Below are 15,169 nucleotides of genomic sequence, written 5' to 3'. Positions count from 1 at the left end.
CTTTACCCTGAACCCCCAACTTTTTTCACTTTGCTATTTACCATACCTGTCCATCCTCCTTTGTGAGTAACATGGCATCTTCCCACAGTTTCTTGTTAATTTCGTCCTCTTTGATGAGCTTTAACTGGGCAGGATCTACACTGTATTTTACCACCTTCTGTTTCTTCTCTGAAGTTTCACCTGGTGAAGAATCTGGACAAAAGGACACAGTAAAATGATTATCTTCTACAAGACAATGCAACAAATTAGTCCCTCACCAAATATGCCTAAAATGGTCAACTGTTTTTCTTTGTTCTTTGATGTAGCTCTATGTGACATACTGATACACGAGACATTGCTAGTATGAGGTGACAAGTTTTGTAGGATAGGAGGTCCTGGACAAGATGAAGTGCAGGACAGACAGACACAACACAAACCTATTGTCTCCCCCCCCCCTTTCCAGTTCCCAGTTGGGGACTGAAATTGAAATTTTTCTGGTGTTGTTTTTTAGGTTTTTTTTGTAATACATTTAGTAATAAAGAATTCAGATTTATCTGTAAGTGTGAAACAGATTTATCTGTAAGTGTTAAGCAAACACTAGGACTTTTAAGCTGGAATAGTAACATTGAGTCTTTGACAGCTGCTCATCTCAACAAATACAGTGATTTAGTTTTTGTAAATATTGTTATGTAAAGAAATGCATATTATTTATGTGCAAAGGTTTTTCAAATTCAAATAAAATGCAAAAGATTAAAAGGCTAGAAAAGTTATGAAGATTTCTAGCATTACAGTTCACCATTACGTCTTACTCCAGTCGGTCCGTTTCCTCTTTCCTTTTCCTTTTTTAGCAAATGTGGCACCCGATGACTCCACCTCCTCAGCTTTCTTTGCCATGGCTTCAAGGTAGCCCGCAGGATACTACAGAAATATATAAAGGTAGCCCGCAGGATACTACAGAAATATATAAAGGTAGCCCGCAGGATACTATAAAAATATATAAAGGTAGCCCGCAGGATACTATAGAAATATATAAAGGTAGCCCGCAGGATACTATAAAAATATATAAAGGTAGCCCGCAGGATACTATAGAAATATATAAAGGTAGCCCGCAGGATACTATAGAAATATATAAAAGTAGCCCGCAGGATACTATAGAAATATATAAAGGTAGCCCGCAGGATACTATAGAAATACATAAAGGTAGCCCGCAGGATACTATAGAAATACATAAAGGTAGCCCGCAGGATACTATAGAAATACATGAAGGTAGCCCGCAGGATACTACAGAAATATATAAAGGTAGCCCGCAGGATACTACAGAAATATATAAAGGTAGCCCGCAGGATACTATAGAAATATATAAAGGTAGCCCGCAGGATACTATAGAAATATATAAAGGTAGCCCGCAGGATACTATAGAAATATATAAAGGTAGCCCGCAGGATACTACAGAAATATATAAAGGTAGCCCGCAGGATACTACAGAAATATATAAAGGTAGCCCGCAGGATACTATAGAAATATATAAAGGTAGCCCGCAGGATACTATAGAAATATATAAAGGTAGCCCGCAGGATACTAAAGGTAGCCCGCAGGATACTATAGAAATATATAAAGGTAGCCCGCAGGATACTATAGAAATATATAAAGGTAGCCCGCAGGATACTACAGAAATATATAAAGGTAGCCCGCAGGATACTACAGAAATATATAAAGGTAGCCCGCAGGATACTATAGAAATATATAAAGGTAGCCCGCAGGATACTATAGAAATATATAAAGGTAGCCCGCAGGATACTAAAGGTAGCCCGCAGGATACTATAGAAATATATAAAGGTAGCCCGCAGGATACTATAGAAATATATAAAGGTAGCCCGCAGGATACTATAGAAATATATAAAGGTAGCCCGCAGGATACTATAGAAATATATAAAGGTAGCCCGCAGGATACTATAGAAATATATAAAGGTAGCCCGCAGGATACTATAGAAATATATAAAGGTAGCCCGCAGGATACTATAGAAATATATAAAGGTAGCCCGCAGGATACTATAGAAATATATAAAAGTAGCCCGCAGGATACTATAGAAATAGATAAAGGTAGCCCGCAGGATACTATAGAAATATATAAAGGTAGCCTGCAGGATACTATAGAAATATATAAAAGTAGCCCGCAGGATACTATAGAAATATATAAAGGTAGCCCGCAGGATACTATAGAAATATATAAAGGTAGCCCGCAGGATACTATAGAAATATATAAAGGTAGCCCGCAGGATACTATAGAAATATATAAAGGTAGCCCGCAGGATACTATAGAAATATATAAACAAACACAACAGATAGTAAATCAGATACTATAGAAATATATAAACAAACACTACAGATAGTAAATCAGATACTATAGAAATATATAAACAAACACTACAGATAGTAAATCAGATACTACAGTAATATATAAACAAACACTACAGATAGTAAATCAGATACTACAGTAATATATAAACAAACACTACAGATAGTAAATCAGATACTACAGTAATATATAACAAACACTACAGATAGTAAATCAGATACTACAGTAATATATAAACAAGAGGCCCAAAGGGCCTTAACGGTCACCTGAGATTTGAAATATTTCAGTTAATTTAATTGACCCTTTTGGCCCCACCCATCAGCCCCTAGGGGTCAGTCAGGGCCAACATGTGCATGCCATCAAACTGTCATCCAATGCTGATAATGTTAACCAAGTTAGAATGAATTCCAATCGAAATCAAACAAATTATAGTCAAAAATGTGATTTCCCTATATAAACTATAGTAAATTTTACCCCCTCCCCAGGGGCAAACATGAGACCCAAGGGTCATGAAATTCACAAGTTTGGTAAAGTACCTTAAGACCCTTCCATTTATGAAAAGTATTTGATTCCATCATATCTGAGAGTAGAGAAGAAGATTTTTTAAATTTCAGTCAATTTGACCATTTTTAGCCCCGCCCATTAGCCCCTGGGGGTCAGTCAGGGCCAACATGTGCATGCCATCAAACTGTTATCCAATGCTGATAATGTTAACCAAGTTAGAATGAATTCCAATCGAAATCGAACAAATTATAGTCAACAAGGGCCCAATGGGCCCAAATCGCTCACCTGCAATGCAGTTATCTTTTCATATATGGATCCTGCAGTTATTTGAAAGCATGCTACATGACCAATATAATGTCTTTCGGCACTTAAGCTATTCACTAAAAGTCATTTAAAGATTTAAGCATACTTGATCGACGTGACCTTGAATGTGAGTCAGGGTCATTCATTTGAACAAAGTTGGTAGCCCTTCACCCCAGCATGCTACAGACCAAATATCAACTCCCTTGGACGCTTGGTTATTGAGAGGAAGTCGCTTAAAGATTTTAGCCTTTTTGACTGCTGTGACCTTGAATGAAGGGCAAGGTCATTCATTTCAACAAACTTGAGAGCCCTTTACCCCAGCATGCTACAGGCCAAAAATTCGGTCTCTGGGACTCTTGGTTATTGAGAAGAAGTCGTTTAAAGATTTTATAACAAACACTACAGATAGTAAATCAGATACTACAGTAATATATAACAGATACTACAGTAATATATAAACAAACTCTACAGATAGTACATGAGATATTACAGTAATATATAAACACAGCCTTGCATATGAAGGACTCCCTCCTTGGGAGCCACGTCCTCAGTTAAATACACATTCCTTTTGCCAATAAGGCTTCAGACCAAATTCAACCAAAATTCATCAAGTTCTTATTTATTTTGGCCCCTGTCTCCGCCTCCAACTTTGATCAAATTCCTCTTTTGGCCCTTGTAACCTCCAACTTTGATCAAATTCCTCTTTTGGCCCTTGTAACCTCCAACTTTGATCAAATTCCTCTTTTGGCCCTTGTAACCTCCAACTTTGATCAAATTCCTCTTTTGGCCCTTGTAACCTCCAACTTTGATCAAATTCCTCTTTTGGCCCTTGTAACCTCCAACTTTGATCAAATTCCTCTTTTGGCCCTTATAACCTCCAACTTTGATGAAAACTCCAATCAGCAAAGTAGCAGCAATTCAAACTTAATGTTGATGGATGCTGGAAGCAGGATGATGTCAGCCCAACAGTAATTCTGTCCGCATGAACTAAAATCATGTTCAAAGACTTGCACAAACACAAACTTAAATACAAGGAATATCAGCTTACCTGCATTTCCAGGCCAAGTTCTTCAATACGTTTCTTGCCTGCTTTGGTCCAGGGAGCTGGCGTGGGGTCATCTCTCTTCAACAAGTATCTCCAGACCAAGAAACCAGACTTTCCTTTCTCTGGCCAGTATTTGGTAATCTACAGAAAAGAAGTTTTTGAAGAATGGTGGTGCTGTAAAATAAAAAAAAAAAAAAAATTTTGCAAGACACTTTTAACCAGTTAAACTGAAAGGGATTTTGGATAAATACTGAAATACAATGAATAACCTTAAGATTTCTTTAAAAAAAATTAACCGAGGCAAACACAACTACATAAAAACGATTGTAAAGTATACAAAGTTCCAAAGAGGTCAGTTAAAACTGAAATTTACAATGGACAACACAACATAATAACTCAAATTGTGGTGGGCATATAAAATTGGGAAATATCTGGTTTCTCTATCCCTGAGACATATGGACAGAAAGATAACTTATTTTGGTTCTATGGCAGATACAATACAAATACAATACTGTTGCCATGGTAATTTATAGTCCAAGTATGACCTAGCCCCACTGACCAACGAACTACTTTAATTTCATACCCTATAAATGCCATCGTAGCGATTGCCTTCTTCTGGGGCATACTTGGAGTGTTTCCTTCCCTTACAGTTACGAACTACACGTACAGGTTTCCCTTTCTTCCATTCTTCCGAACAGGCACCCTTCTTGTTGTCCATAACGGCATTGCAGTTCTTGGCCAGAGCTCTAAAATAAGGATATGAAAACCATCATCTAGAACAAACGCAGATGATGCCTCTAAGACATGAATGTACCACTCCTATGCAAAGAATTTAGTGTACGATTACCATGTACAAATATGAACTGAATCTGTTGAGAGGTTCTCAAGGTATGATATTGATTCAGAACAAGCTGGGATATGGAACGGAATGGACATGGGTAAGACTATATGTCCCCCCCCCCCCCCCCCCCCCCCCCCCCCCCCCCCCCCCAAAATACTATCTTTGAGAACTCATGCACAGGACAACATCACAGGAGGTGGTGGGCCTCTTCATTATAACATATTCCAAGACACTTTTAACACTGAGAAATGATCAGAACTGTCTTGATTAAGTTCTGCCTTGAAGTCCCTGTCAACCGTTGTATTTAATTGAACAATTTACTTTCGAATGTAATATTAAACCACCCACCAGTTGAGAGAAACAAACTTTAACTTTGTGACCTACAATTTTACCCAGCAATCTGGACTTTTGCCATAAATGAATTTAGTTTGATTCTGACAAATGCTGTAATGTTTGACAACAAGAGGCCCATGGGCCTTAATAGTCACCTGATTTATGACATATTTTAACATATTTAGCCCCTTTGACCTTGAATGAATGTTCAAGGTCATCCATTTGAACAAACTTTGTAGCCCTTTATCCCAGCATGCTACACACCCAATATCAGGTCTCTGGGCCTGTTGGTTATTGAGAGGAAGTTGAAAATGTGAATTGTTTACGACGTTCGCTGCACGACGCCAGACAAAAGGAGATCGCAATAGGTCAACTGAGATTTTGTCTCAGGTGACCTAAAAATCTGTAAAATGGCAGCCATCTGGACAGGTCTAATTCTGTTAAGAGCAAGTTTGACTTCATACACGCAGGTCAAATATCTGAAATGGAAACTCATCAAAGATATTTTGATTCTGAACATCTATGTAAGAGTAGAGTAGTTCCAGATAGGTATAATACATATATCATTATACCTACTTATTCATACGTGTCAGAACCTGGTCACATGACTGTTCTGCTGTACGTTTATTTCCTGACAGGTCACGACCTCCACTTCCTGTGTAAGTAAATTGATCTCCGTCGTCCTGTAACACAACAAATATTGCTATCTTATTGAAGTCAATGTACACATTCTGAGAATTTCTAATAATCTTCATCTTTTGAGCCTGAACATGTTATTGGCTCCATTCAATACATTTTTTAACCTTCATACTGTTTGTTGTGTTGTGTTTAAATGAAAATTTGTTTAAAATAATATTCTGATTTATTCTCAAACAGCAGTGAATAAGGTTCATACAGCAAAGGAAGTGACAAGAGCAATACTTAGGAACCATAGAATAACTCTATCAGTACCAATGCGAAGGGTAGTGTATTTTTCAAGAAAATTGTGATTTTTGTCAACAAAAATTTACTGAAATCTTCGACACCAAGTCCTGTGATTGCATTGTATAAGACCAAACTGTTTATTCACATGTCATGCCAGAAGAAAAAGTGTTGACATATACCAGGATTAGTCTAAGATTACCTCCGTGTTCTGCCGCTATATTCAGGAAATCTACATAAGATCATATGTAATACTAGCCTGTGAGTTAGTCAGCCATGTTTTCATACCTTATTTTTATTATATCATATCAAAACTTAACAGGTATCAAAATATCGATACAAGAAAATGCGAGACTACTTTTTCTCGTCAAATAGCAAGAGAAGAAACCATACCTTGTCATCTTCATAGCCTCCTGACAAAACTATAGAAAATGCCCCAACATCCTCGCGTCCATGGATACCGGCCACGTGTGGTCTGTGTACTCCAGCCTCACTCACCTGATCAGGTACAAAAGAAGGTAGATTTATATTCCCGATAAACTGTTAAAATCAATAAACCTCACGTACAGCTTTCTGTATTCTATATAACTTCAAAAGTGACACAACTATATTGTAATCTTATATTGATAATAGCCTACAACAATCAAAATTCATGTATTGTAAATGCCAAATTATTTTCAATTCATTAATATATGTTTTATTTTAATAAAAACTCATGTAAACCACATGTTTGTGGGTAAGAGTTACAAGGAAAGTGATACAATTCCATGCCCCCTCTTCTAAGGAAGGTCTGTATGAAGTTTGAGCTGTATAAGCCCAAGGAAACTATTTTTAGTAACAGTGACCTTGACCTTTGATCAATGGGTCTGAAAATGAAGTTTGAGCTTTATAAGCCCAAGGAAACTTGAGTTATGACATAGAAACTTATTTTCTATTTTTAGTAACAGTGACCTTGACCTTTGATCATTGGGTCTGCATACATGTCAACCTCTGAAACCTCCAATGAGGGAGATCTCCCTCATTCCACATCCAAAATGAGGGGGAAAGTGCGTGAAAAAAATCGCGACATTTTTGTTACTTTAGGTGATGTTCCTCATGGGCTTGCGCAGGTGTAAATTACCTCGGGCTATACATTTTGATATTTTAATTTGACAACAATGGTTAATTTTAAAGAATAATAATAATTAAAAAAAAAATAGAAAAAAAAGATGAATTCATTTAAAAACTGTATTTAGTGAATTATATTATTAATGATGTAGTCACTTGAAATTTGCAAGCAGTATACAAAGCAACAACTTATCTCCTGAATTTTTTTTTATTATTTTGTTCTGAAATATTTCTAAATGTATTTATCAAATTATCTCCCTTCCTTTCTCAAATAATAATTACACAGTGATTTATTAATTTTTGTTTTACTAGTAGTTCTATTATGACATAAAACAAACTTCTTAAAAAGTCTTTTTATTTTTTTCTGACCCAAATTGAAATCCGGATTTTTGTGGCAGTTTACGACTTTATACTATGTAATTGTCCAATTAAAGATGGCGGCAGTACAAACCCTGGTACTGACAGCTACAATTAAGAAAGGCATTATTGGCTTTCATGTGAGTAAATCTTGTTGACAGATAGTATCAGTGTTTGTTCTTGAAGTGATGTATCCTAGTTGTAATCACAAAATTAACTGACCATGTCAAATGAAGCCACATGGGTTATAATGTATACACCAGTCGGCAGGCACGCATATGCATATGGTGACCAGTGACCGACTCCCTTCTCTCACCAAGCCCCAGACCAGGGCAGCTACACAGGTGGTGGGGGTGTTTCGTTTACATAATCAGTTCAGGGTCAAAGTGTCTGAGATTTGCGGGGTTTTATGAGGGAAGACTGCTCAAATCTGGGAGAAATTTAACCCCGATTCGGGAAATGTACCAAATCGGGATTTAGGGGAAATTTTAATGATTTTCCGGGCACTTCCCGCGTAATCCGGGATGGTTGACACCTATGGGTCTGACAAGCAATTCCATCAAAGCCCCTTTGGTAAGGAAGGTCTGTATGAAGTTTGAGCTTGGTCAGACCAAGGAAGCTCGAGTTAAACTGATTTTCTATTTTAAGTAACAGTGACATTGAATTTTGATCACTGGGTCTGAAAAGCAATTCCATCAAAGCCCCTTTGGTAAGGAAGGCCTGTATGAAGTTTGAGCTTGGTCAGCCCAAGGAAACTTGAGTTAGGTAAGGAAACTGATTTTCTATTTGAGTAAGTGACCTTCGGGACTGAATAGCAATCTCATGCAAATAAATGCATACTATTGGTAAAGAAGGTCTGTATGGAGTTCGGGTTTGATCAGCCCAAGGAGAGTTCAGTTATTGTAGGGAACTCTCCTGTGCGTATGCCGCCGCCGACATTGTGATCCCTTTATGTCTCCTGCTTTCACAGGCAACACATGGTTTCATTGTGAGGAAGACTAGAAAAGAATACTGAAATATTTTCTTGGGTTATCAAGACAGGTGGTGAATGCAGGATCTGAGGTTGAATATTGATCTTGAAGCAGGTTCATTTAATCAATCAACTTCATGTGTATCTCCTGTCTTTCATGCTACTGACTTTAGATCATTATCAGACACGCTATTGAGGAACAGGTTAGCAGTGATCAGGTTTTGAGTTCAGAGTTCACAATTTTCAAGAGTGTGGACCCTTAAAACCTTAAACAAGATTAAATTTCACGCTGAAGGATACAGTATGGTAATGTTTAGATAGGTTTTTCATAAACTGTAACACACATTTTGTATCAAAATTTTGCATCTTTATTTGAAACATTACTTTTAATGTTAAAATAATTCTTCTGCGTTTACCTGAACTCTGAACTTCCACGAAGTGCCGACCTCTACACCAGGAATAGACCCAAAATGTTGTGCTGGAACAACTGTGCATACATTCTGTCGGCCCACACAAGCCATTCCCTGAAATAGCAAAATCCCTCATTGTTGGAAGTTTCCATTTTTTCCACTGATATCTGCAAAGAATTCCAGTCCTGGATATGTATGTAATGCAAATAACTACACTATAGTACAAGTGCAATCAATGATTGCGAAAGCTCACCAGCGGCAGCAATCACACTATGCATACATTTTTTATGTACAGTGCATTCCGCTTAATCGGGTTGCCTATTTGCGGGGACTTTTTACCCGATTAACCGACTTACCCGATAAGCCGAAATGCACGTCGCCATCTTGGATTTGGTCCGTAATGGTAGTCGGACTTGGGTCGATTTTGGATGAAAATATTTGCGTTATTATTGTTAATAAACGGTGTTTTTGTTTGTGCTTTTACTGATGTCAAATTGTCAGATTACTATTACTAATTGTATAAAAATGTGTGTATTAAAATAACAAAACCTTAATGATTTTCTTATTCGCGGCACAATACAATCGTAGCACCTCAAATCGGGGGGTCATACATCCCTGTTTCATCCGTGTGTTCCTAATTTGACATACGATCTAAGGACTCGCCGACAATTACATCTAAAATCATTTATGTTTATCATAGAGACATTCTTATGTTCGCTTTGAAGTTTAAAATATTCCATATTATTTCCAATTACCAAAGCACAGAGATCGGAGAAACCGAGTTTATTTAGGTCGTTTCCTGTGGTATAAATTTATACGAACTTGACACTGGCAGTCACTGATAAAACAACACGAAATCCAATGTAATGTTTTTATTAACCAGTTCTAATCCTAACCTGAATAGGAATTATGAGCTAACGTCGGGCGTCTGTCATTTTACTGCTCGCTACTGATTTTTAACTCACCTCAGGGATCACCACAATTTCAAAATGATGGGTGGAGGAAAATTTTTTGACAATTTTTTCTGAACATGTACTTTTGTGGATGTCATGCAGCCTCGCGGTGCGACGTTTCGAGAAACATCATCAATTATGACATTAAGAATAGAGATTTAATTATGTTGTTTGATTTAGTTCTAAATAAATATGCATTTTAATCATTTGCTCACTCTATGCCATATATATCGTGTAAATTAAAACAAAATAACAGCTTATACCATTACTTTTAAAAACTACAAACATACATTCCTCATTTAAACAATCATCAATTTATTTTCACAAAACCATTTCAATCTCAATTGCAACTCGCTGTTCTTTAATATAACATTGAATAAAACAAACTCAAATAGCATCTTTTACTGTTATAAATATATATGATAAACATTCACTCCAAGATCATATTGCATTGTCAAGTATTATAAGTTAAAACATTTCAATTACAAATGTATTAATTTCATAAATTGCACTATAATATTATCAGTGAACATATTAATAGCAACTATTATATCTATGATACAGCACCTACAAATCAAACTCAATGGCAACTTTTACTGGACATAATATAAGAATATATAAAGTATTTTAAAGCAATGCACAAGCCACAATATAATTTCAATTAAGATATCAATTCAACACAGTCACTATAATTTTCTCCTGAAAATAGTCTTCACTATATATGAACAATTGAAGCCAAACACAATTTGTCTCTCCAAATGACATGAACATTCTGCTGTTGCACAGTCCCTTCTAGAATGAAGCAGCTTTCTTGTAGGGAACTTTCTGGGTAAACACCATCATCAGAGAGTTCAAGATCCTCTGAGAGAGCCTGTTCCTGCTGGTGGTAATAAATAAATAAATAGATAAATAAATAAATATTTTTGAAAAGCTTAATGAATCTTATTGTGGTCATTACCATATTATAATTATGAACTTCTTATTCCTACAAATTTGTAATAAGCAAAAAAATTAAAACCATCAATAAATCTTTGGAAACCCCCCCCCCCCCCCCCCCCAAAAAAAAATAAATTATATTTTAACAAATATAATCAAATTAGTACATATTCATTACAAATGTAGATGTTATTTTTTAATTACATTGTATATACTTGAGGTGCTAATTAACTTATCTTTATTTAATAATAATTAAAGAAAATCAAAAACCTAGATAACATTTATCAAATAATAAATAGAGAGATACATTAGGAGAGATTCTGAGATTATTTATATTATTGGACATTTCGAGATCGTTTTTGGAAGGGAGATCACTCTAATAGTACTTTCTAAAAATAGCACGTGACAAGAAAACCAATGCACGAAATATTCATTAGATTATTATCATTATCTAGCAAATCAAATATAGGCTAATTGTAAGCTTACCTTGGTCATCTTAATACACAATTAATCCATGCGCATTTCTGTAGTCGTGGCTTGCGCGATATATCAGATTTCAGTCTGTTGGCTGCAGGTTTTCTAGATCGGTTGTCGCGATCGCATGTCGTTTACATGGTGTTCCAAAAAAAGAGCTGATACTCCTCTCTTCATGGTGACATTGCCATAAAGTTTTCAAAAATGTATCCATGCTTCTCAAACATCGGCTTAGGTATTGATATTATCAGTTTGATTATCCCAGCTGAATATCAATTCTTGTGAAAAAAAAAATCTTATCGGACCGTCGGTTTTTCCGATGTAGACGATGGTAACATTTTCTCTGATGTCCCGATCGACTGAAACCATACAATCACATCTGTTCCCATGGTCAGAACAGTACACCTACTATTAATTAATTATCACCATCGATATAGGTGTGATCAAGAGATCAGTCAACCGTGTCAAAACATAACGGTGAGGCACCTTACCGAGATCGCAATTCGTCAATTAGGCCTAGTTCACCTGTAAAAACAGGGGCCATAGGTAATGAGTATCGGACGCTATAGAAACGGGTCAGTTTTCTGCTTGAAATCGATACAAAATAGGGGTGTTAGGTAACAATTACATGCGTGGCGGATCGAGTGAATTTGGTTGTGTAAGCGTGGCGGGTACCCAGCTAAGGGTGGCGGGCCGCCACGTTAAAACAGGCAATGGTGATCACTGCACCTGTGTATCGGTGTCGTCACATTTCCCCGTGGCGAACCCCTCACTTTGGATTCGCCACATACAGTAAGCGGTGATATCAATCGATCTGTAGCAATATCAGACCCAGGTAAAAACCTATTGTTTTGGTTTTTGCTTCGAAGATTTTACATCCCAGACGTAAAAGTTTAATTGTCTAGTCGCTTAATTATGCTTTTAAAACCCCATTACGTTTTGCCTGCTGCTGACTAAAAATAACATTTAATTTTACCCACAATTCTTAGTCGACTTCCTGTTGGGGAAAAACCACACGAGGCAGAATCAACAACAACACAGTTCTGAACATGACAAAACCCCGACATAACATTACCGTTTAAGGTAATATTTAACTGTTTTTTGACATTTGAACCATCAAAATTACACTATTTGTTGATAAATGTCTAAAACTTAAAGAAATACGCGATGACTTTCGTGAAAATCGGAGCATTTCTATTTTTTGTCCCGATTGTTCTATTCGAATAACCGAAAAATACGACTTTTCCAACCCAATTAAACGAATTTTTTTAACATGATTTAAGAGAAAATGGTTTTGGTTTTTAAAATTTTACCCAATTAAACGAAATACCCGATTAAGCGTTACCCGATTAAGTGGAATGCACTGTATGTATAAGCATGTCATTTTGAAATTGTATGTCACATAATATTGCTCCTAGACCTCTTATGGATGTATAAACCAAATAAGAATGGTGTGGACTCACAAGCTTTTCAAAACTAACCCCCAAAATCTTTAAAGTGAGTTTTTGTGTCAAAGTCCACAAAATGGTAAAATGCCAAAATGCCAATTTTTTTCTGCATGATTTGCCACAGCATTACTCCTGGATCTCTAATGAATGTGTGATACCAACTTAGAAGGGTGATAGGTGTATACTTTTGGACTCGCCCCCAAAACTTTAAAGTGAGTTTTGGTGCCAAAAAAGTTAAGTCCACTAAATGGCTATGCGAAAAAATCACAATTTTTTTCTGCATGATTTTGCCATAACATCATTCCTAGACCTCTAATGAATGTATATACCAACTTAGAAGGGCATGAGGTGTATACTTTTGGAATTACAAGCTTTCCAAAAACTTACTCCAAAAACTTAAGTTTTGGGGTGGGACGCGGATGCGGACGCGGACGCGGACGCCAGGGTGACAGCATTAGCTCTTGGTTACTCGTAAACGGTGAGCTAAAAATAGGAAGTACAAGTCCAACAAAGGATTTTCCATAGTTATATGAAGATTCCTGATTGGTTTCAAACCATTTGATTGGTAAAATATGACAGAGTTTGAAATGCTTGTTTATAACAAGAGGCCCATGGGCCTAAACGGTCACCTGAATTATGATATATTTTAGCATATTTGGCCCCTGTGACCTTGAATGAAGGTCAAGGTCATCAATTTGAACAAACTTGGCAGCCCTTCATCCCAGCATGCTACAGACCTAACATTAGGTATCTGGGCCTTATGGTTATCAAGAAGTTGTTTAAAGAGTTTAGCATATTTGACCCTGTGACCTTGAATGAAGGTGAAGGTCATCCATTTGAACAAACTTGGTAGTCCCAGCATGCTACAAACCTTATATTGGGTCACTGGGCCTTTTGGTTATCGAGAAGAAAATGTTTAAAGAGTTAAGTATATTAATTTCGACCCCTGTGACCTTGAAGGAAGGCAAGGTCATCCACTTGAACAAACTTTGTAGCCCTTTATCCCAGCATGCTACACAGCCAGTATCAGGTCTCTGGGTCTGTTGGTTATTGAGAAGAAGTTGAAAATGTATTTTTTTTTACAACGGACGACAGACACCGCCTGACAAAAGGCAATCGCAATAGGTCTCAGTCTCAGACTTTGTCTCAGGTGACCTAAAAAGCATGATTGCAAAATCATATTACACAATATATCAACACATCAACAATGATGGACTTTTAAGTCTAGTTCGAAAAAATAATAACTTGGTAAATACCATCTCCGGATCATTCCTGGCAATTTTCAACTAAATTCCTGTAGACACAAAGTGTAAGAAAACTAGATCCGGACAATCTCTAGGGATCATTCTTGGCAAGTATCAAATAAATCCCACTTATGGAACCGGACCTCAAATCGACTGATTCGACTCTGAGTAAAATTCAAGGCCAAAATGTCAAAATTCAAGCACATTTTCAAAGAGTTTATAGAAATATTAAAATTTCCATAATATTCCTTGTCTGTACAAAATGATGATATCAAATAGAATAAATAGAATATTTTAGTAAAGGTAAAATTAAACTGTAGTAGGCAGGATTTTCAATATCTGAATCTAAAAGGAACAGGTTCATTTTCGTTTTTGCGCTCCAAATTGTTTGATCAACTGGACCAGAGTTGTTTCTTTAAGACATAAAGACACCTGGTGATTTCATATTGTTTTCAGACGAGCCTCGACAAAGACTTTCGAAGCCTTTCTTAACATCAGCAGGTCTGTGCCTGAAATATTACATATAAAAATTGAGGAACTGGTTTGTCCACATGAACGAACAGGCCCCAGTTCAGTATTGGGGTAAATTGACTCTTATTTCTGATTACCAATATCTAAACTATAACACCTGTAGTGGGCATTAATTACACTGTAGGTAACTAAAATCTCAACCATTTATATTATATCTATTATTTATATCTATAAGAATTTTGAAGACTGATAATAACAGAAATCTTTGGATTTAACTTTACCCTGCCCCAGTCACGACTTGTTGAGTTGGTCGATGATGCCATCTTGGCTTTCCTTTTGCTTTCCTTTAACTTCTCACCTGCTTTTACAATGGCGTCACTGTCTGTTTTACAATCGGGACAGTACCTTTGATCAATGCATACAAAATAATCTTCATCAAACAATTTATTAGGTTACGGTACAAAATTTATTTAGAATATCTTCAATCTTTCCCTGCACACCATCGTACAAAGGCCCA

General features: G+C 36.6%; 1 protein-coding gene across 1 annotated transcript; it reads right to left on the bottom strand.

Moving 5' to 3' along the window:
* Positions 1-46: 46 nt before the first annotated feature.
* Positions 47-15,057, bottom strand: LOC117318645 (E3 ubiquitin-protein ligase UHRF1-like; the record flags this gene model as incomplete). Its single annotated transcript, XM_033873608.1, is given in 8 exon segments — positions 47-192; positions 789-897; positions 4,191-4,328; positions 4,771-4,933; positions 5,938-6,044; positions 6,676-6,780; positions 9,133-9,240; positions 14,934-15,057. Coding segments are annotated over 8 exon segments (1,000 nt in total), but the record flags the coding sequence as incomplete, so codon positions are not given.
* Between the last annotated feature and the right edge of the window lie 112 nt (positions 15,058-15,169).

This window comes from Pecten maximus, unplaced genomic scaffold, assembly GCF_902652985.1.
Source record: "Pecten maximus unplaced genomic scaffold, xPecMax1.1, whole genome shotgun sequence".
In the NCBI taxonomy this organism is placed as follows: domain Eukaryota; kingdom Metazoa; phylum Mollusca; class Bivalvia; order Pectinida; family Pectinidae; genus Pecten; species Pecten maximus.
Note: the sequence above shows the minus strand (reverse complement) of the source record. Positions and strands in the feature narration are given on the sequence as shown.